Here is a 25,266-nt window from a genome sequence, read left to right on the forward strand (position 1 = left end):
TATATATATATATATATATATATATATATATATATATATATATATATATATAATGGGCCTAATATGTGTCTGCCTGCAGCAGATCTTATGCAATGTTGCCAGATACAACTGGTGATTTCCATTAAAAAGGTTGTTTAAAAACGGCCTCTAATCTGCAAAATAAAATTTCAAAACTGTACAATCTGGCAACATTGCATTGTCAGGGTCTGCATCCTTCTAAGGTTTGTATCCCAGGAAACTCTAAAGACTTCAGCCTTTCAGAAACAGTGGAGGGTGCCTGGAGAAAGAAAAATAAAAATTATGAAATGTGCCATTCTAGCCCATGAAGTATTTCGCTGTTGCGTTGTTTTGTTTTGCTACCCCTACTTCCTATTGCCTGGAAGCCTTGATAGCTGTGGATGCCAAGCCAGTTACTGAGCATGATCTGTACATTCAATTCAATGTATTGCAATTTATTTAGTTTATATATTGCCAAGTCACAACAAAGCTGCATCAAGGTGCTTCACATAAGTAAGGTCTAACCTCACCAATCCCTAGAGCAAGCATACATTGGTAAGGAAAAATCCATCTGATGATATTGAGGAAGAAACCTAAAGCAGACCAGACTCAAAGGGGTGACCCATTGCTCAGGCCATTCTACCATTAGTAATATACTTTTAGTACTTATTTATACTTTACTTAAAAATATTACTTGTTTACAATTGTGCATATGGAGGCCAAACGTGTTTTTTTTTTTTTTATATATATTATTACTAACCCTTTTGTCTTTGGAAAAAAATGTGCAGTGACTTATGGGATTGGCTGGGTCATGTAGAATTTGTCCGATCTATCCTTCGTTTTTGGAGGAAAGAAAACTGCTTTCAAAGACTACTTCATAAGCAACCTTTCAAATGTGACAGCCTAGGCGGGGCACTTATAACCTGAACAGCCAATGTCTTCAGCATTCAAAGTGTGCATCCGCTGAATTCGGACACAGCCTGTATGTGTCCATCATAGTAGCTTTATATGCGCATAAGCCGCCACCTCAATCTATGGGAAAATACAAAGCCACACATGTAAGTTCCTTCATGTATCGAAATTTTGTTTAAAATGCTGACAGATGAGCCATTAATAGATGGCTTAATAATTATTAATAACAAAATATGTAATGTCTTTTTAAAACATTTATAAATGATTTCTTTAATTCACAATATCACTTCCCTCTTTTGTTATTTTACCTACTACCTGCTCTCTGCGCTCTAATTCCTTATCTTCCTTTTTAGGTCTTTCAAATACTGTACCTCCTGTTAAGGAGGTCCTCATATTGAGCTTTTTTCCCAGTTCCATTTTTTTTATTATTAATATAATTATTTTTATTTATTATTATTATTATTATTATTATTATTATTTATTAGTCCATATTTTTATTTTATTTTATTCAATTTCTTAATTTAAAATTTTAGCACCAAATCATTTATTTATTTTATGTTTTATTACATTTAATTTATTTTTTCCTTTATAGAGCGCCAAATCATTTCTTAATTTTAAGCACCCTATCATTTCTCGGAATATAAACCTATTGTTTTTTCAAACCAAATAAGATGTGATTTTACTTACCTCGCCAACAAATGGCTGCAACACCAAGTGCAAATGATACTTTATCGCTGACAGATGGCAGCAGCTCACCCAATTGTTCAACAAATTAAAATGGTGAGGAAGATGTCCTACAACACTTCCTGTTTCAGTCCTCATTGACGACGAATGTTCAAGGAGAAAGATTAAAATGATAAACTGGTTTTAATTGTGTTTATGGACCGTATGGACTAATGTCATATGGTCCAACATCTGCTCAAAAATCGTGGGTTACTTGGTGGAGAACAAATTCACAGAGCTGTGCAGGAAACAAGCCTTACGACTTGCGGACAAAATATCTACAGACTCAGCCCATGTTCTGAACAGTGAATATGAGCTTCTTCCTTCTGGGAAGTGCTTTAGAGTGCATTGTTACAGGAGGAATAGATACAGGAATTCATTTGTGCCACACTCCATCGCACTTTTAAATCAGAGGGATACCAAATGAGCACACTGTTGCAGACCACATGCTGGTTTTAAAAATTGTTATACGTTGAATGTTTTATGATGAATGATTGATGTGTTTTATGTCTTGGGGCTTCGGTAGCTCATGTAAGTTAAATTTCCGTTTTATGGACAATAAAGTTTTATCTTATCTTATGTTGCTTAATCACTGGCGTTCTCACGTACACTTCCAGCGGACACTTCACCAAAAATGATGGTTAACTGGCTATGCGCATAAGTGTTAGCGAAAGCTAGGGTACGCTGCATTGGCTAACCGTTGTCATACCAAATCTAACTGCTTAATGTATTCTAAGGTTGAAAATTAGCAATTTATATCGTCAGATGTAAAACCTCGTTAGTTTTTTAAGACCAGACAGCCGATTAAATCGCTATCGCTTAGCGGCTAATGCCGACCCACTCTGAACCGACATTTATCTACCAGCAAGCAACTAATGGCTGCACAATTACTCGCAAATCAACATCACCTCCTAACCGAATATCCCTTTAAAATTTTGCGAGGAATGAACCCACACTCCTTGTCTAATACCACCATACCAATTCCTCAAAACAAAATATGCATTGATAAGTATTTATGAATGGCTATATAAAAGTGAATTGGTCATCTGTTGGTGACTCGGAGTATAATATGTAATTAGCATCTACAAATGAGTTAAAATGCAAATTTAACCATCACTTTAGTTAAGCTCACACCAAATACTTTACTAACAGCTTGTAAATGCTTTATAATAGTATTTTTAAGCTTACTAATACATAGATAAGCATTTATAAATCGACATATAAAAAAGTGAATTGGTCAACTGTTGGTGACTCTGAGTATAATATGTAATTAGCATCTACAAATGAGTTAAAAATGGAAATTTAACAATCACTTTTGTTAAGATCACACCAAATACTTTACTAATGTCAGGGATTGACGGTGGGGTTGGTTTTCTGTTTTGTTTTTGGTCGGTTTGGTTATGTTCTTTTTGTTCATATATGCTTTGCTTTGTGTTCCTTTTCTGGTTGGGGTGTGTCTGTTGCTGTCTGTCTCTGGCCACGCCCTGTTTCTGGTCCCTTCCTTGCACACCTGTCCTGGATTTGCTGATTGGCTTCTGGGTGTATATATGCTCACTGTCTGTGTTTGTTCCTCACCAGATTGATGCGCCCAGTGCCTTCTCTCCAGCTCTTGACCTTGTGTTTTCTAGTATTGCCTACTTCATCGTGTTTTCGACCTCCTGCCTGCCTGACCCGACCACGACTAGCCTTATGATCCTTGTACTGCTGCTGAGCCTTTTGGACTGTCTATCCATGTACCGACCCTCGCTTTCCTCATTAAAACCGTTCTACATCAAGAGCTGCCTGTGTGAGCCTTGCATTTGTGTCCTCTCACTCTTGCCTGTCAACTAACAGCTTGTAAAGGCTTTATAATAGTAATTTTAAGTTTACTAACACGTTGATAAGCATTTATATATGGACATATAAAAGTGAGTCAGTCAAGTGTTTGAGATTGTGATTAAAATATATATTAAACATATAAAAATGAGATAAAACAAATTTAATCACCACAAGGATATTACAAATGCTTAACTAATGCTCAGTTAAGGCTTATTTGTACATTGAAAGAAGAATTTGTACATAGTGTTTAAAACTGCATGTGTATAATGATGGGGAAAGAGACTTGAGCTTTGTACATTATTAACAAATGATACATAAAGTATTGAGGAATAACGAAAAGTAGTTAATGCAATCTTTACAAATGTTATAACGGATACATTGAGCATCAACTAATGGTTTATTAATGCTAAGTAAAGGCTTAATAATTTTGGAGGAAAAATGTAAACACAATAAAATATAATTTGTAAAGTATTTTTATCACTAATGAATAGTGTCTGATTTTATGTTTGTAAATGAAGAACTATTAATGATCAACTTTTCTTGAATGGTTTATAGAGAATTAAAAATATTTATAAAAGTTTTATAAAGACATTACATATTTTGCTATTATTAATTATTAAGCCATCTATTTATGTTCTTACCCATGAATAGCTAATAAAAAGAATGCTTTGCAAATGTTTTACAAGTAGTTATTTAAGCATTTACTTACACTTTATAAATGCTTTACTAATGCTTTATAGAGTGCATACTCTAAGAAATAAAATATTGAATTTAATTAATACAGTTAAGGTAACTTTTTCCACATAACATTGCCAATTAAGTGCAAAACAATATTGTAGTTGAAATTAATTTATTCAAATGAAACATTATTACTTAAATCCCTAAAATTAACAGTTCCAAGTATATTGAAAATAATAGTATTTATTAAATTTACAACCTATGTGTTTTATTTCTTAGAGTGATATAAAGTGTTACCAAATATTTTAACACATTACAAAACAACACAATTTAAACTTGGCCAAAAGTATTTTTTTTATACTCACTATATAATTCATATACAGTGTTTTTCATTCACTAACTAAAATAATATAGTCACTGCATTTGTTTATTTATTTATTTATTTTTTATCTTTTGCATTATGCATCCTAGCCAGTGGGTATTTCTAATAGTAAAATTAAAATTAATAATTATTACTGCATGTGCTGCATGTTAACTATGCATTTGACAATATTCTCATAGCTCATCTTAAAACTTTTGCTATGATTTATTTTCTTATACAGACACTCTCTGTGTGCTGTGTTTCCGGTCGGACTGATGACAAAGGTATGAGGTCAGGAGTCCAGATATAAATTAGATGTGCTTCATGCCATCACGGATAAATCAATAAGATTGTCTGGCACCTCCTTAGCTTATAGGTCAGTGACTAGACCCTGTCTTATGTGCAGAAACATAAAGTTATGGAGCGTGTGTCATTTAGAGAGAGTGGTGAATGCTTTGTGCTTTTAAATCATGCAGCATTTGTACTGAGAAGTATTTAACCTTCTGAGACCCTGCATCCACATATGGAGACATCCTTTTTCTTCTCCCAATATTAAATCTTGTTCAAGCTCAGGTCTTAGGAGGTTAATCATGACATGGATTGTAATGACTGTCATATTTCTTGCAGAAACATTCAGAATCAGAATAGCCTTTATCCGCCCAGTATCCTCAAAGAATACAAGGAATATGACTCGAGTTTGAACTGTACTCTCTCTGTACAAGTATGTACAGATATACTCGAAACACTCAATAATTCACAATAAAAAAATGTGCAAATAAAATGTGCAATTAAAAAATGCATGCTTGGAGAAATAGGCAAACAGACTGAAGTTGTACATGAGGAATATGATGTACATGTATGCTGTACATGAGTAATCTTTTTACATAATCTAACCACTTTGGACTAGATGGTTGCTCGTTCACATCTATTCAGATTGCTGCTATAAGACATAGGCTACTAATTTGTAGACCTGGGCTTGATTTCTGGTCCAGCTACTAGTTTTAGTCTGTGCCCTTTGACAAGACACTTAATTTGCATTGTTCAAGTGCTTTCTGTAATTGGGTATAAGACTTGGGTGCAGAGACATCTTTTTTTGGAAAAGCATCTCTTTCAGGGAGAGTTGTAGACATTCATCCTCTTCATGCTGTGGTACCTGGAGATATGCATTCGCTCTAGTGGACCTCAGGTCTTACATATGCTTTAGTTCTTCTTTATTTTTTATTTATTTATTTATTTTTTTATACAAATTAGTAAGTATCAGATATGTTTCAGGAAATGTTGTACGTAAGTTTGATGTAATTTTCCAATTGATTCTGGTTATTCACAAATTGTCAAGGGAACAATGTCTTCATGATGAAAAACAGAGAAGAAGGGGGTTTCAACTAAAGTCCCCTTCTCAGCCAGATCCACATCTTGGGAAATGTTAAAGACCTACAGGAGGTACAGGTGCCTGTGAAAACTAGAGTATTCCATTATTGTTTTGTGGTCTTGTTTTAACCATTGTGGATTTTTCAGAATGTTTAATCACTTCATTTTTTTTTTTCTGTCATGAACTTTGATATACTTCGGCAATTCATTACACTGGATAAATGTACATACATGTAATGGTGTGTTTTTGAGTATGTATGACTTAATTATATGATGTCTATGTGACTTCAAAATAAATTCATATCAATCAATAAAAAAAATAAAAAAAATCTGAAAAAATATGCTTTAATCCACAGAGGCTTGGTGGTTACTGAAATACATGAAGAATTCATTTTTTTCCAGACCATTTTTACCTTGACCTTTGACCAAACTTCTCCAAAATCTCATCACGTCTGAACTTCTAGCCAAGTACTGTCTCCAACAAGTTTGAAGAAAATCTATTCAGCTATTTTTGTGTTATCTTGTCCACAAGGACACAGGCATACAGAGATGCAAAACACAGTAAAAACAATACCCCACTTTTTCACACACACAAGGTAATGAAAAATGAAATGTGAAAATTAAGCTGTACATGTTGGAAAGAATACTAAAATTTGCTTTGCTTTGCATGGTGCATTTGCTTTGCGACTGGCTGAAGATAGGGCCCTTGATGTGCTCATCATCAGGCTTCTTTTTAAACATTAAACATCAAGAATAAAAATTGGAGGGTTGAAAAAAAGAGTTTCACATTAAAAAATAATGACAGACACTCATCAGACAGCATGGAGGATGAAGAAGATACATTTACGTATTCCCACAGTGCAGCCAGAGGGCCAGACATCTTTGTGTAAACAGAATCAGACAGTCATTTCACTTTTTGACAAAATGCTACTTCAGTCACCAAACCTAGTATATGCATTGCACATAGTGACCCCAAGAAGCCTATTGTTTTGGGGTCAAAAGGCCAAACATCAAGGTGACACTGACAGGATAGTATTTTGTAAAAATACTGTGACTGCAATAAATTATATTTAACTGCCCGATTGTCAGCAGATGTGGAATGTTTGTCAGGTATCACTCCAAGAAACCCGTTCACTTTTGGGTCAAAATGTTAAGGCTAGGGTGCATGACCTTGAACTTCTTTTTTAATTGCGTGTGTTGTAGGTATATCGATTCCAAGGAGCATGTTTACTTAGAGATCAAAAGGTCAAAGGTCAAGATCACTGGAGAATACTTTGCAAAAATCTTTATGGTTTTGTGTGGATTAGGCATGGTGACCTCAAGAAGCCTGTTGATTTTGGCTGCAAGGAACAAAGCTCAAAATTATTGAACTATGTAAAATCCTGCAGAAAAGTCTCACTTGTCAATGGTAAAAATAAATAAGTAAATAAATAAAGTGATCAATGTTTGCCAAAGGCATCATGGGTTAATGCAGACTATGCAGTTCTCTATTTAAATCAGCACTTTTTCTCTGGATGTGTTGCGGCATGAGAGTCTATGATGCCTGTCCTGCTTTCCTTTTGTTTCTGGATAGAGTGTCTGTCTGAATTGATTGGATTTCTCTTTAACATTCACTGCTTTATGCTGTTAACAGATATGTTGTTTTCCATCCTCAGGTTAACATTTGCAGCCTTGGTGAGTTTCTACAGAATGCATTGCCTTATTGCCTTTTCTTGCCAAGTGTTTAATTTCCTTGGTTGCCTTCTGAAAGTGCCTCACACATTGCCTTCATGTGTTTCCTGTGCACACATTAAAAGAAATCATGCTTCTGTCTGCTTGTGCTTCCTGTAGGATGCGGAATCCCACTGATGTGCAAAGCTTTTCAGATACATTGCAAATTGAGACGCCAACTCATCCTAATGCGGGTTGTGCCGATCTTTCATCAATGAAATTGTAAAGAACGGGACTTTGTGTGATCTCTCCCAGCTCGCTTGCTCTAATACCAGTTTCTCTCTGAGCATCGATATCTCTATCCCTCTCTTAAAAAAGTGCTGTTTCCTGCCCGTATATTCAAGCCTTTATGTGCAACATAGCATTATCGCACAATGAAGTCGGTATAAATTAATAGACGGCCTCCGATTGCATCTCCAGCAACAGCAAGTGGTCATAATGCTTTGAAACGACAAGCACAGCTCCTTAGAGTGGCTTCTGAATTGCCACTTCCCCACAATTCTTGTGAAGATCTGTCAACCAGCAATCCATAGCCGTCGTTTTTGGATTGGGAATCCTGGGGTGCTTGAAAGAAATGGCGCAGAATTGCTGCTGAACTCAGCTGAGAATTTAATGGACAGCGAGAGGAAGGAGCTTGGCTTGACGTACAGCAGCACCACTAATGGCAGATTTTTCTTGCAGATAATCACTGCTCAGCATAGGGAAGGCTTCATTCTTATTTAATTGTGAGTGCACAGGGTTGTTACATTAACCCTCCTTAAGCCATCTGGGTTTGAAACACTAATGTGTAATAATGTATTTGTTGTCAACAGGATCTTTAAATGATTCTCTGTGTGAAGCTTGCATCGCATGTGATCTGTGAAGCTCTAAATGGTTTCTAATCAATGTGCTTTTTGTGGATTTTTTGAATTTCCAATGACAGAATAACAATTTGTGTTTCTTTAAAGTTCAAGTCATGAAATGATGGTTCATTTTTCTCCACTCTTTGCTAATGCACACAGAATTCGGAGGCCTGTGGGTGGCATTTTTCAAAGACTAATGGGTGTACAATAAGCACAGATTATTAACTTAACTTTACAAATCTAAGCTATTGAACATTTTTTTTCAATAACCCACGCAGACTGACATTTTCTTCTGACAATACAGTTGATGCCATTGTGAAGGTGAACACAGCACTTAATTGTGTGGGCCCACTTAATGTAAGGGCTGAAACCAATGTAGTGTACATATAGTGTATCCACAAAGTATTCAGAGCACTTCACTTGGATGGATGAATTTTTTTCAAAATTCTACACACAATACCCCATAATGACAATGTGAAAAAAAGCTTTCTTGGTAGGATTTTTGCAAATTTATTAAAAAAAAATGAAGAAATAAAGAATTCACATGTACATAAATACTCACAGCAGTTGCCATGAAGCTCAAAACTGAGCTCAGGTACATTTCCACTGCTTCCACTGCTCAAACTTGAGATGTTTCTACAGCTTAATTGGAGTCCACCTGGGGTAAATTCAGTTGATTGGAGAACCCTCCCCGCACCCTTTAAAAAGATTAGTGCAGTGTCCATAGGACATTTGTATTCCTGTAGAAAATTGGGAGCTTAAAGTAGGTTTCTCATGGATGGTCGTATGACACTGTGTTTGAAGGTGGGATGTAGAAAGAGGTGTACTTATGTTATATTACATATTATTATTTGAATATAGTATTTCATACTGTTTTTAAAAAATATATTTTATTATCAAATATATGAAAGTAAAATGATTCCTATTAAACAGGGGAGTCAGAGAAAATTAAACAGAACATTTAGAATATTTGAAACAGCAAATTACAGTAGTATCCCACCTCCTGTTTGTTTAAACTTTAACTCATAGCAGATATAAGATTTTACTCAGCTTATGTACTTAATTAAACATTGTACAAATTGTGGGAAAATATAAATTTTTTATTCAGCTTATTTATTCAACTTTGTACAAATATTGGGGAATTTGTTGGTGTTATCAAAAAATGGATTTTAGCTAATGTCTCCTCAGTGTTGTCAAGTTAAACCCAGTCACAAGGAACCCTGGCAGTATACCTTTCATAGTAAAAGTATTTGCTGGGATGTTGGTATTAAACATTTTATTGTGAAATGGTGCAAGTAACATGAACTATCTGATGAATGTTTAACTTTGCTACCAGTAACATCAGCGAGCTATGCCATCTTGAGAGTACGAATGTTGTAATGTTAATCAAAATAAATGTTTCAAAATAAAGGTTTTCAAAATGAATACCCAACATTTTCATAATAAAGGATGCACATCATCATGCCATGCACAAGCCATAACCGAAAGCTGAGGTCGAACTGAGAAACAGTCAGAGAGCTATGTGAGCCACATACCCACAAACAGACATTTCTTGCTTTATAGATAGATTTGATGTCATTACAACATTCAGATCTGTAACAGTTCAGATAAACTTTCTTGCCACTGTATAAAAAGAACTTACTGTACTTGTGCCAATAACTATGTCCAGATTACATTTTGGGTTTGTCTTATTTTACTATAATGCAAGGCTTTTTATTTTCCATTTCTCCATAATTTTGGACATTTCATTAAACATTCTGATTCTTTTGCTTTTATTTCTGAAAATGTTGTGGATTAAAAAAAAAAATCAGAAAAGTTAATAATTTTAACAAGGACTGTATTTTCTTTTTTGACAGAATTCACACCTTGGATATTAAGAGCATGTTTTATGAACATTTGTAATTAAAAAAAAAAAGGCACAGCTTTCTGTGTAAGGATTGTCATACCAAATAGTATCTCAAAAACAGCAGACTAACCTTGAGCTTAAAGGGACACAATATTCAAAAGCTATTAACTCTATTGTGCTGTGATCTATTTGTTAAAAAAAGGCTCATAGCATGAGTTTGCTGTTAACCTCCATCTGTAACAACATTTCCATTAAACAGTAGCTTTATAGTACTAAATGCAGATGAAAATCAATAAAAACCATACAGGCATATCACTCGGGTTGATCAAGGTGGCAATAAAGTCTATGCAGCATAAAAGAGTGCCTCCTGTATGCCCCCTTCTTTTATATGCAAATCGTCTTGGAACAAGACTGTTTCCCACCTCACCAAGAACACGGATTTTCTAAATTTGTCCTCATAACAGATGTTAAGGTGACAATACAAGTTAATTAATTTATTTAAAACACATGCTCTATAGTTTCAATGAAACAGCAAATGAGAATATGTCTTTTATAAAGACAGCCAGACATTACTGCATCTTTCAGTTTTAAAACATCTGCTGTTGTTATGAGCAACCACCAGTGCATTCAGGTGCAAGTCATACAACTCAAAATGGATACCAGTTGATGTGCAACACTGGAACTGATTCACCATCATCACACTTCCCGATTGCTTTTAGATTTGCATCTGCTTTCAGATTTGCTGACAGCTGACAAAAATGTTGAATGTTCTTACCATTGTGGCTCATGATTTAACCGTGCACTTCAGTGATATTCTGCTATATCCTTTCAAGTTAGCACCATCGTGCAGTGATTCTGCTGCAACTTGCATTGCTGCATTTAATGCAACAGAAAGTTGCTGGCATTTTAAATAGAATGAATGTGGTATAGGTTTAAGCAATTCTTAATGTAAGAGAAACTCCACAGTTTCCACAGTGCTATAATTTTTGCCAGATGGGGGCGGTGGGGACCTCTCTTGAGAGTTAAAAGGCACTGTGAGTCAAACTCAAAAGCCTTGTGCCAAAATAGAATGGTTCTTGTAGATGATACATGAAAATGTAGCACACCAAAAAAACTCCAGAAACGATTCTTAGTGATCTAAGATAAAAGCTTCTTTAGAGAAGAACACTGTTACTGCAAATTATGAGAAAAAAAGGCTTTTGGACCTTGGTTAAGTGGACAAAGTCAAGTAGGACTTGGTGCCATGGTTGCGGTACCCCGATCACACTCGCCACTGCAAACTGTGAACCGGTTTTCTCCCTTGGATATGCCTGTTGTTAGCCCTTTAAGCCCACGGGTGACTTCCACACCTATCTCCAGGCCGAAACACCGGGCTTTAGTTATAGGGGATTCTACAACTCACAAGGTCAGGTTACAGAAGCTGGCTGATGTTTAATGTATTCCTGGTGCCAGAGCTCCCGACATTGCCTCTTATCTTAAGGTGCTGATGCTGCAGAAGGGTAGACAGACAAAGGAAAATGACACTAGATACAGCCACATAGTTGTTCATATCACCACCAATGATGTTAGAATGAAGCACTCCAAGGTCACAAAAATGGACATAGAGAGGACTTGTGACCTTGCCAGAAAGATGTGTTGGCATCAGTTAATAGTCTCTGGTCCCATCCCCTCCCAGGGTAATGATGAAGTGTTTAGCAGGCTGACATCGTTAAAGGTGGGTGGCATAATTTTGTAGACACCAAGGCTTTAGTTTTATTGATAACTGGCCTTCATTTTGGGGCTGGCATGGCTTGCTGATGCCAGACAGCCTTCACCCTACTGGGGAAGGTTCCGACATCTTGTCTGCGAACATAGATAGAGCTCTGCAGGGAGGATAAGATTAGAGAACATTGGGTGATTAGAGACCCTGCAAGGCATATGACAAATGTGGGTGTGGAATCCATTAGGGGTGAAATTAGTGCAGATAATCCAGTATGGTGATAGTGCAGTTTATGTGACAGGGAGGGAAATTCATCCAGTTGAGACTGTGGCCTGTTTCCACAGATGTGTCCATGAAAAGCAAAGAAGGATATGCTTTGGAAACTTAATACCCATGACTACATTGGATGAGACTGAAATTGAGGATGGCTCGCAGGCTGTTCCGGCAATGTCAAATATTTTGTGTCTGTTACCTATAACCCACATGGAATGTCTCAAACCTAAACCTACTTCCAGGCATCTTATATATGCTACTCTGGAACCACCCCTAAATCCAAACAGTCCAACTGTCAACCCCACTGAGGTCCTTAGTCTGGCTCTCATTAACATAAGACCACTGTCCTCAAAAACACTGTTGATTAATGATCTAATTATGGATCACCACTTAGACACAGTATGATTGGGTTATGGGAAACCTGGCCTAATCCTACAGCTGTCCTCCCCTTAAATGAGGCCTGCTCACCGGCGTACACATTTAGTCACATCCCTCATGATGCGACACAAGGTGGGCGTGTTGTTCTTATTTATAAATCTAGCTTTACTTTATTAGCTGTTGGGGGTCACAAATATAACTCATTTGAACATCTGATTCTCTGCTCTGCCACAATGCTACATATTTCAAGGTCACTAGAATAAAGATCAGCCGTATTGCTTTGTCACTGTATACAGGCCCCCTGGTCCATACTCCGAATTCTTAGATGAATTTGGTGAGGTTACTGTATGTCTAACTTAATAACTAGTCCAGATAACATTCTGATTATTGGTGACTTCAACATTCATATAAATAAGCCTTCTGATCCGCTCTGCAAATTAGTAATTGTGGTCTGATGAGTCCATATTTCAAATTGTTTTTGGAAATCATGGATGTCGTGTCCTCCGGACAAAAGAGGAAAAAGACCATCCAGATTGTTTCCAGTGCAAAGTTCAAAAGCCAGCATATGTGATGGTATGGGGGTGTGTTAGTGCCCATGACATGGACAACATACACATCTGTGATGGCACCATCAATGCTGAAAGGTACATTCAGGTTTTGGAGCAACGTCTTTTTCAGAGACATCCCTGCTTATTTCAGCAAGACAATGCCAAGCCACATTCTGCACGTTACAACTGCGTGGCTTCGTAGTAAAAGAGTGCGGGTACTAGAGTGGCCTGCCTGCAGTCCAGACCTGTCACCCATTGAAAATGTGTGGCACATTATGAAGTGCAAAATACGACAACGGAGACCCCGGACTGTTGAACAACTGAAGTCGTACATCAAGCAAGAATGGGAAAGAATTCCACCAACAAAGCTTCAACAATTAGTGTCCTCAGTTCCCAAACACTGATTGATTGTTGTTAGAAGGAAAGGTGATGTAACACAGTGGTAAACATACCACTGTCCCAGATTTTTTGAAATGTGCTGCAGGCATCCATTTCAAAATGAGCAAATATTTGCACAAAAAACAATAAAGGTTATCAGTTTGAACATTAAATATCTTGTCATTGTTGTGTATTCAGTTGAATATAGGCTGAAGAGGATTTTCAAATCATTGTATTCTGTTTTTATTTACAACATCCCAACTTCATTGGAATTGGGGTTTTACATCACACTGACAAATTGTGGAACCTTGTGGTAGTTTTTGATCCTATGTTGTCCTTTGACCTCCACATTACAGATACTACGAGGACTGCTTTCTTCCACCTGCGAAATATAGCAAAGATTCTTCCCATCCTGTCTATGGCTGATGCTGAGACCCTGATTCATGCATTTGTTTCTCCTAGATTGGACTACTGCAATGTTCTACTTTTTGGTTTACCATAATCCAGCATTATGGGTCTCCAAATGGTTCAGAATGCTGCTGACAGACTTTTGACAGGAAGCAGAAAGTTTGACCATATTACACCCATTATGGTATCTCTTCACTGCCTTCCTGTCCCTGTGAGATCAGATTTTAAGGTTCTTTTATTAACCTATCAAATTATTCACAGACTTGCACCTCCCTACTTAGCTGACCTACTGAAACCGGACGTACCGGCCCGTTCTCAGGGTGCAGGACTACCTTGTGTCCCTATAGGGTGAATAAAAAGTCTGCGGGTCACAGAGCTTTCTCTTTTTGTGCCCCTGTTCTGTGGAATGAGCTTCCCGCTTCAATAAAACAGTCCGTTTCTGTAGAGACTTTCAAGTCCAGACTTAAGACACATTTGTTTTCCCTTTTGTATGGCTAGCATACTGGCCTAGCATGTTACTATGCTTTTTACCCTTTTAAATTAATTTTATTAGTAAAAAGAGCGGGCTGTGGCCTCAACAATACAGATGGTTGCCCAGTTCCGGATCACCTTTTTTAAAGTCCCGCTATACAGAGCCATAATGCAACTGAATGTCCTTTATTGTGTATTGTTGTATTGGGTATTTGGATGTTATTTAGCTGAAAAAGTCTGGGTGGAGTAGCGCTTCTACTTAAAGTGTGAAGCCACATTATGTGTGGCGCAAACATTTGCCAGAAACGGATCACTTTTGCCAGTTCCGGATCACGACACTCTGCGTCACTTTGGGGTCATTCCTGGCATCTGGCTGGAGCCCTTCTAATGCAGAATGATACACACTATGCCCGAGAATGTGTTTTGAACACAAAATGAAAGAAATAATACTTATTAAATGAGAATTTACTTCGTTTCGAAAAGCGCCGTTATACGTTTTTACGTTGAAGTGTGGAGGTGAGATTTCTCCCGAATTAAAAAGTAAAAGCCCCCACATTCATGTCCATTCGTGATGTGGAGACGACCCCCAAAGTCCACAAGGCTCACAACTACAGACACGAGGCTGCTGCTTCAAGTGATCCGCAACCGGCAAATTTTCGCGTCGGAGATAAATGTGCGCAGCAATTAAACAGCAAGACATAACACACTGACATTTTCTACCCAAGTAAGTAAGTATTTTCCCACTCTAGAACCAAAAACACCGAACGGTTAACTCACCTTTGCTACGTTTTAGAGATCGTTACTTTAAAACTTGCAGGAATGAGTGAGTCAGAAAAAACACGCACACCGCAGACACCGGGATGTTTTGATTCCTCTGCTGATCACAAGGACGGCTGGATCCGGTCGAGCTTGTGGTCGTTTGTAGACAAAACATCAATCTTTCCATTGGTACCAAGTATTAGCTTATTCGTGCTGATTACGAGAAACGGCGGCACAAAAACTACAGCAGTGATCCAGAACGGGCAATGATCCAGAACTGGGCAAGTGACTGTATCTAAAGTCTGGGTCGTTTCGTGAAGCTTAGGGCTCGTGGCTGGCGATTACCTTCGTATTTCTTCTGTTTTTCTTGTTACTTAATGCTGACAAATTATACTGTATTTGTTGTCTTTCTGCTGCCTGATTCTTTTTTTTCCCTCTCTCTTTGAGGTGCGGCTCCATCCAGACATAGGAGTGTGTCTTCTTCTGCAGGCCTCCTGTCCTGTGCAAACAGGGATCTCATAGGGACAGGAAACCAGTGAAGAAACGCCAAAATGAGTGTAATGTGGTCAAGCCTTCTGCTCCCTGTCAACAAAATACACAACAAAATATTGTGGGACTTTCTGTACCACTGTCATTATTGTGGTTGCTCATAGGGAGGGTAAGGTCTATACACCTTACTCAGGTACCATATTTTCCAGAGTATAAGTCACTTTTATTGTAAAAAGTTTGAGAGGTCCTGTGTCTTCTACTGTGGTGTGGGTTATATAGTAAAAAAAATCATATATTTGTTATTAATAATTATTATACCTTTATATAGGGATCTAAAAAAAAAGATGTAAACAAAATATACTCCAGAAGAATGAACGTCAGTAATAATAATAAAAAGTACACCACAAGAATGCATAAAAATCCAAAATTAAGGAGTTGATACAAAACAAAGGTGAGACTTATACTCCTGTGTGACTTATATATGCCCCAGATACCCCTTGGAAAACCATATGGTTTTTTCCTTTTAATAGTGTGCAACATATACTCTGGGAAAATACTGTATATCACGTTAATCTAATTTGTGTTATAATTGTGTGCTACAGCATACAAATACATTGGCCTGATTTGAATGCTAGTGTACACATGGAGATTAAAAATTAGATTTTTGAAAATTGTGAACCTTTATTATTGGTATTATCATCATCATTATTATCATTATTATTAATAGCATTATTAGTATTATTGTTTTGTTGTTATTGTTATTGTCATCATCATCATCATCATGCAAAAAAAGCTTGGTTTTTTTATGTCATTGACAACAAAAACATTGAAATGTCCAATAGAGGGAGTACTGTTTATAGGCACAGTGTGTTTATTGCATATTTGCCTCAAGACAATTTGTGATCTTTAACATTGCTGTAAGCATGTATGGCGAGTCGATCCACAGTGATGAAACTGGGGCAGGGACTATATGGTCAAACCCTATCCACGAGACTTCACAGATAAAACATGTATTGCCAATTCCCATTGTGGCCAAAACCTTGATGTGTTGCAGACTTTCTTTCTTTCTTTAATATTTATTTCATTCATTTAAAAGAAAAACAGAAAAGCAAAAAACAAAAGCACCACAATACCAGAATGAAAAGGAGCAGAAAGAAGAACAAGTCTTATGATTTCTGCCCCTTTTAACAATACAATCTTTCAATATACAGCATCATAGTCAACATTATTTAACAGATTGCATTTCTTTAACTTGTCACATACCACTGACCCATTTCATAATTATGACCATTAATTAATAGATTACATCACTGACAGGTTACATTTAAACTTAAGACACTCCAAACATTATTAACAGTTTACTTTTTTTTTTTTTTGACTTTCTTGCAGCCCACTGACTTACTTCATAGTTTCATACTTACTTAATACATCTAATTTAATATGTTTTTTAAATAATTTAAGCGACCTTAATTCTTTAATTTCTTTATTAAGATTGTTCCATAATTTGACACCATTTACTGCAATACTCCTTTCCTTTACTTTGGTTCTAAATCTTGTTTTTTTAAAGACTTCTATTCCTTTCAATTTATAACTACTTACTCTTTTTTCAAACATATTTTGAATGTTTGTTGGTAAAGTATTTTTATTAACTTGGTACATCGTTTGTAATATTTTCAAATCAACTAAATCATGAAATTTAAGTACCCTATACTTAATAAACAATGGATTAGATGAATCTCTAAAACCACTGTTACTAATCACTTTTAAAGCTCTTTTCTGCAAAATAAATAAAGGTTGTATATAGGTTGTATATGTTGATCCCCAGATTTCTACACAGTAAGTTAAATATGGGACAATCAATGAATTGTACAATGTTAATAAACCATAACTATTTAATGAATATTTTACTTTATGCAAAACAGCAATGGCTTTCGCTATTTTTCCTTTTATGTAATTTATGTGTGACTTCCATGTAAGATCTTCATCAATCATGACTCCTAAAAATTTCATTTCTTTTACCCTTTGTATATCCATTCCATCTATTTGTAATGACACATTATTTTCTTTCGCTCTATCATTAAACAATATGAAATTTGTCTTATTAATATTTAGTGACAATCTGTTTATATCAAACCAATGTTTAACTTTTTGTAGACTGGACAAGTCAGTGATGCCACGCTTTCCCCACTTTATAAGCATTAGCTTTTTAACTTTTATCCCATTGCAACCGCATCCATTTTTCAACTAAAGCTTGCAGGTCGCCACGAGACTTGCTTCACAAAAAGTATGAGGATCTCCCCTCAAAATGGTTTTCATGTGGCAAAGAATCTGTCAATTATTTTGAAGCAGAGCAGCAGACCAGGATTAAGTGATTTGGGAGTGTGGCAGACAGCGGCCTCCCTCCCCCTACTTTTAGCCTCAGAGACCAGCACGGATTGTCAGGGCTGATTGCAGAGGCGCCAGGCCAGATAAGTAAATCTTACCATTATCCGATGTAAGGTAGAAGTACCAAATTACAACTTCAGCCTTTAACTCTGATGGAGTTTCCTTAGTAATGCGTTCAGTCAAAAAACACATTTTTGCTGCTGTCAGCATTTTCTCCAAGCCATAACTACAATATTCTGACAGCTTTACAAGGGCAATAATTTATTTCTATCAGGTAATCGATTCTTTCACTAGCCTAAAACTGGAATGCATATCTGTTAGCTTCTAAGGATTGTTTCCCGCTATATGTCATTTTGTTTCATTTCACAGCTGTCTTCCATAAAGTGCAGTGTGCAATGATCTTGTGGTCTTTGCATACTGTGCTGTGATTGGTCTGTTGAAATTTGGGATGCAGCAAATCAAGTTTCACGATGGTTTCAAACAAACACAGAGTCCAAGAAGCACAATAAATCTGCCCCAATCTGGAAAAGACCACAAAAAAAAAAAAAAACCCTAAAAGCCTGACAAAATATGGATATAGTCTCAAAATCTGTATTGTGAAAATTTTTAGATAAATGGTCAAAAGTCAAGGTCAAAGGCAAAAGACAAAATTTTTGTGAAAAGCTAATATCTGTATACTGACAGTTAACCAAATCTTAGAAATAGCTTATCAATAAATGTACAATAAATATGCCCCAATCTGAAAAGGACCACAAATTCGACCCTACAAGCCTGACAAAATGTGGATATTGTCTCAAAATCTGTATTGTGAAAATTTTTAGATAAATGGTTAAAAGTCAAGGTCAAAGGCAAAAGAAAAAAAAAATTGCGAAAAGCTAATAGCTAATTTGGTTACTGACAGTTAACCAAATCTTAGAAATAGCTTATCGCTACACCTATGGTTACAATTTAACACTAATATGAAACCGGATCGTTTTTATTGCTCATGCAACCTTTGACCTTGGGTCACTTTGAAAGGTCAAACACCTGGTTATAACTGATTAATTCCAAATGTTCTGAGCCAGTATGGCATGGCGAAAGAGTTGAATGTTAGTCAAGGATAAACTGGTTCAGTTTTGGAGTCAATTGATCAAATATTGAGGCCCCACAGGACAACAGAACAAAATGTTTTAATATCACTGTGAACCTGACACGCACAGGTGCTGTGGGGCAGATCCAGTTTTCTTTGTCACTTTCTCAAATGTTGTGTGTGTGTGTGTGTATATATATATATATATATATATATATATATATATACCTTCCCACTGTCGCCAAGTGCTTGCTCACAGGGGGTCGTTTTGACCGTTGGGGTTTTTACGTAATTATTGTATGGCCTTGCCTTACAATATAAAGCACCTTGGGGCAACTGTTTGTTGTGATTTGGCACTATATAAATGAAATTGATTGATATATATATATATATATATATATATATATATATATATATATATATATATATATATATATATATATATATATATATATATATATATATATATATATATATGAATAATATTACAAAAAACTTGATGTGTTTCTGCAACTGTTGACCCAAAATTGTAAAATTATTCATGTGACTTTTGATATTATACATATTTGAAACCCTGTATATGTGGCAAAATATTCAGTAGCTTCATTGTCATAATTTCTTTTTGAAAATGTGGCATGCATCTTCATCAGGAAAAAAAAAGGCATAATACAGTGATAATGTATGTGAATATGTAGCATTTACTGATATGAGGGGATATCTACATAGTAAGGGACAACTGTATGTGTGTATATGTCCATCTCCGATCCAAACGGCACATCATAATAGAGCCAAGTGTGGCACAAATATACTTTGACATATGGAGGATAACAGGCTATTGAGCACCTTAGTAGTAGTAACAGTTAATAGGAGAGACACTTTTGTGCTGCATCGTCAAATGGCAAGTGTGCTAAATGGTTAGTGATATAATTTTCTGTTCTGTTCTTTTTCCTTTGAACTTTTTATCCTCTTCATTTTTGCAAGTAACAGCAGCAGTAGCATAGTAGTAGTAGTAGTGGCAGCAGTAGCTGTCTCTTCTTGAGGCAGTTTTAGTCACACCGTAACAACATTTCTCTGGAATTCAAGATAGGTGGGAGGTGATAGCTTTGTTGATGAAGATGAAGTTTTCATTTCAGTCTCTGAATCAAACCTGCCTTGGAGTGGGAAATTGGCTAGGGCAAATATATACGATATATATATATACTCAACAAAAATATAAACGCAACACTTTTGGTTTTGCTCCCATTTTGTATGAGATGAACTCAAAGATCTAAAACTTTTTCCACATACACAATATCACCATTTCCCTCAAATATTGTTCACAAACCAGTCTAAATCTGTGATAGTGAGCACTTCTCCTTTGCTGAGATAATCCATCCCACCTCACAGGTGTGCCATATCAAGATGCTGATTAGACACCATGATTAGTGCACAGGTGTGCCTTAGACTGCCCACAATAAAAGGCTACTCTGATAGGTGCAGTTTTATCACACAGCACAATGCCACAGATGTCGCAAGATTTGAGGGAGCGTGCAATTGGCATGCTGACAGCAGGAATGTCAACCAGAGCTGTTGCTCGTGTATTGAATGTTCATTTCTCTACCATAAGCCGTCTCCAAAGGCGTTTCAGAGAATTTGGCAGTACATCCAACCAGCCTCACAACCGCAGACCACGTGTAACCACACCAGCCCAGGACCTCCACATCCAGCATGTTCACCTCCAAGATCGTCTGAGACCAGCCACTCGGACAGCTGCTGAAACAATCGGTTTGCATAACCAAAGAATTTCTGCACAAACTGTCAGAAACCATCTCAGGGAAGCTCATCTGCATGCTCGGCGTCCTCATCGGGGTCTCGACCTGACTCCAGTTCGTCGTCGTAACCGACTTGAGTGTGCAAATGCTCACATTCACTGGCGTTTGGCAGGTTGGAGAGGTGTTCTCTTCACAGATGAATCCCGGTTCACACTGTCCAGGGCAGATGGCAGACAGCGTGTGTGGCATCGTGTGGGTGAGCTGTTTTCTGATGTCAATGTTGTGGATCGAGTGGCCCATGGTGGCGGTGGGGTTATGGTATGGGCAGGCGTCTGTTATGGACGAAGAACACAGGTGCATTTTATTGATGGCATTTTGAATGCACAGAGATACTGTGACGAGATCCTGAGGCCCATTGTTGTGCCATACATCCAAGAACATCACCTCATGTTGCAGCAGGATAATGCACGGCCCCATGTTGCAAGGATCTGTACACAATTCTTGGAAGCTGAAAATGTCCCAGTTCTTGCATGGCCGGCATACTCACCGGACATGTCACCCATTGAGCATGTTTGGGATGCTCTGGACCAGCGTATACGACAGCGTGTACCAGTTCCTGCCAATATCCAGCAACTTCGCACAGCCATTGAAGAGGAGTGGACCAACATTCCACAGACCACAATTGACAACCTGATCAACTCTATGCGAAGGAGATGTGTTGCACTGCATGAGGCAAATGGTGGTCACACCAGATACTGACTGGTATCCCCCCCCAATAAAACAAAACTGCACCTTTCAGAGTGGCCTTTTATTGTGGACAGTCTAAGGCACACCTGTGCACTAATCATGGTGTCTAATCAGCATCTTGGTATGGCACACCTGTGAGGTGGGATGGATTATCTCAGCAAAGGAGAAGTGCTCACTATCACAGATTTAGACTGGTTTGTGAACAATATTTGAGGGAAATGGTGATATTGTGTATGTGGAAAAAGTTTTAGATCTTTGAGTTCATCTCATACAAAATGGGAGCAAAACCAAAAGTGTTGCATAAAGGTGAGTGTGTTTGTGTATCCAGGGCATCAACTGAAATCCAAAAAGAGCTGAGTTTTGGCCTTTGGCATACTCATGGATTTTTTTCATGAGGATTCAAGCCGTGAAAACAGCAAGGTGATTGCACCAATACTTTTTAAGAAAAATCAGTAATTTTTGAAAACAAGCCTGGTTATTTCACACTTCCACAATAAAAGCCTCTATTTCAAAATAAAAGCCTGTGAGATTGCTGCAGACCTGACAGGATCCTTGAAAATCCAAGACAACAGATTCATATCTCAACATTTTCTTTATGAATGTGACCCCCAAACCAGAAAAAAGAAAAAAAATTGATCGAATGTTAACACTGTCACAGTGCAAATATAAAACCAGTTATTCATGGTTTCGTAAAGCTCTTCTTTTTCTTCTATTTTTTTTTTTTTTTTTTTTTTTTACACAGAATATTGCACTGGTTAACTTATTGACAAGAAAATAAAAATATTTTTTAGAATATTCAACAACCGAAAACCCAATAAACCTTCAATAAAGGCTTTCATAAAAGCCAAGCATTTTGTCTATGTCAGTACTTTAAAAAATGTAAAAAAAAAAAAAAAAAAAAAAAAAAAGCAGCATAACTGAAACAGATATTCCCCAGAAGTCAGCTGTCCTCTGTATATAGTACAAATGACCACATCTAGAAGCTGTGGTTTACCACAAGTCAATGTCCTGGGAGATATACTGTATATATATATATGTGTGTGTGTGTGTGTGTGTGTGTGTGTGTGTGTGTGTGTGTGTGTGTGTGTGTGTGTGTGGGTGTGTCAAAATCAAACACCTCGTCTGCATTCGTAACACCTGGATAATGGATTAAGTTGGGGATTGCCTGTTGGGATGATTGAGATATACAGTATATGTGTGCGTGTGTGTTTGTGTGTAGATTTGTGGTCTGTGGTCAGAGCGCCCTCTGGAGGAGGTGGCTGAGAGGAGGGTGTTAACCAAGTTCAAATCCATCATGGACAACTGCTCTCACCCTCTGCACCGGACTGTAGTGAAGCTGAGCAGCTCCTTCAGTGACAGACTGAGGCACCCTCAGTGCAAGAAGGAATGATACCGCAGGTCATTCCTGCATTTAATCATTAGTGATTGATCTCTGCTCCCCTCCACAGCATGTCTTTTTCCTGGTTCTCTCCCTCAGCCCCAACCAGTCCCAGCAGAAGACTGCCCCTCCCTGAGCCTGGTTCTGATGGAGGTTTCTTCCTGTTAAAAGGGAGTTTTTCCTTCCCACTGTCGCCAAGTGCTTGCTCACAGGGGGTCGTTTTGACCGTTGGGGTTTTTACGTAATTATTTTATGGCCTTGCCTTACAATATAAAGCGCCTTGGGGCAACTGTTTGTTGTGATTTGGCGCTATATAAATAAAATTGATTGATTGATTGATTGATAGTTTGGCAGATAGTTCTGGAGGAAATCACTGAAGAAATTAACACATTGAAAATATGGTTTGACCAAAACAAACTGTCATTAAACTTAAATAAGAGGGATGAAATGGAGGTGTAAGAGTCACTAGGTGTTCACAGGAAACATTTATTTCTGTATGTATGTATTTATTTATGTTCATTGTTAGTTGTTTTTATATTTTCTGTTGTGTTTCTATTCAGGTTCTTTTTGTCTCATTCTCTAAAATTGTATATAATAATCATTAGATTATTAATATATAAACAAAAATAATTTAAGAAATATTACAATTTGAAAACAAATGCACCCGAACGTGATGACAGCTGCAACTGCTTAATGCTAACTTTTAACATTGAAAATGCCATAGACATGCTAACACATTAGCATCACTTCTGTTTTTAAGTTATAAAATACATCTATCAACTGTTTCAGAAGACCATAACAGGTCGGTTTAACATAGAAAAGGTAAATAATACTCACAAACGTATGCGCTTTAGGGTTTTAGCAGGGGAAAATTAAGCGAAAGAAAGAAAGAATAAACGAAGCAATAGATCGACTCATTGCTTCAATCTGCGAACCACTGCTTCGACTGGTTCAAGGTTCAAAGGAAAGACGCTGCAGAAAAGTTGATTATGGACCTGCTGCAGGGTCTGTAATCAACATAGAGAAATTATAATTTTCCTGACAAACACCCCCCAAAACAACAGCCACTCTGAAAGACCCATAACAGAATCATTAAGCACAAAGCTTATTGATGTCGGTGGATCGAATCATTTCTTAACGATACCTGAAAGGAACCGGTTCTCGATACCCATCCCTAATCGTTACAGGTATTATTCTTATTGCTTATCCTTGCACACACTGTTTGATGCACATTTTCCTCTACTAGCACCCATCTTGTGTGTTTTTTAAGAGCTGACGTAATGTGAATTTCTCCACTGTGAGATCAATAAAGTCTTATGTATTATTGTGTATTAAATGCTGCAGTAATGAACAAAAAAAACCTTTTTTTTCAGTGGAGTACAGCTCAATAATAATGTTGACATAAGGCTAATTTTGAAATGCAGTGATAAAATTGTCATATAAGTGCTGTTCGCCTACTTTCCTTTTCTTTATTCTCCCCTTTATCCTATGTCAGCACACCGATATTTCATCACTCCCTCCATTTACCACCAGCTCAGTTTCTGCCAAACTCTGTGCAAAGTGATATATGGCTTCACCTTATGCTATAAATAAGAGGAAAATCAGGCTGTTACCTTGCCCACGTACTGCGGATCTGACCCCATGTACTCCTCGAGTACAAAGAACTGGTTCCAGACCCAGCCCCTTTTGACCCGCTGAAATCCAGTTGCCCCATTCCTCACTGGGCCCACCAAGCTCCGGGGATGCTCCCTTCCCGTCCTGCTCCAGCCCAGAAGTGAAGGCGGACGTAAAGAAGAGGCCGTGCCTTCGATGATGAGAATGCAAAGGAACAGCAGCAGGCAGTTCCTTGTGAGCATTGGCAATCTGTGAGTTTAAGGTCCTCACGTTAAAGTCCACTGGTGAGAGCGGAGCCACACTGGAACAACGTTTTCGGGTGCTTCTGGGGTTTTGGGTGAGGTGGCGAGTTAGGTCAGACGTGGTGATGCCAAACTGCTGCTTCCCAGCTTGAGAACACGGTCCCACTCACTTATTAATAGAGCTCATCACCTGCAGGAGAGAAAAATTACACAGTTTACAAGGTTTGCTCTCAAGTCAATTCCGTCTACCTGAGAAAATTTACCGAGCATGATTTGCTAGTTGTCACAATTTAAGACATTTGAAAACTATTTCTTTCTCAACCTTGAAATTGTGACCCTACTTGTTGTGTCCAAATGAAATCATGGCAAAATGCCCAACTTAGCCATTCTGTGCAATGGGACAAAAGAAAAACACATTTACT

At 37.3% G+C, this 25,266-nt stretch overlaps 1 protein-coding gene across 1 annotated transcript in view; it reads right to left on the reverse strand.

Moving 5' to 3' along the window:
* LOC117507786 (cadherin-12-like) overlaps nt 1–24,970 on the reverse strand; it is a 243,027-nt gene extending 218,057 nt beyond the window's left edge. Inside the window, exon 1 of the mRNA XM_034167590.1 lies at nt 24,602–24,970. Coding sequence (XP_034023481.1) covers nt 24,602–24,844 — 243 coding nt within the window. The 5' untranslated portion in view covers nt 24,845–24,970. The remainder of the gene's footprint in view (nt 1–24,601) is intronic.
* Nucleotides 24,971–25,266: the final 296 nt, after the last annotated feature.

The sequence above is a fragment of the Thalassophryne amazonica genome, chromosome 1, assembly GCF_902500255.1.
Source record: "Thalassophryne amazonica chromosome 1, fThaAma1.1, whole genome shotgun sequence".
NCBI lineage: Eukaryota > Metazoa > Chordata > Actinopteri > Batrachoidiformes > Batrachoididae > Thalassophryne > Thalassophryne amazonica.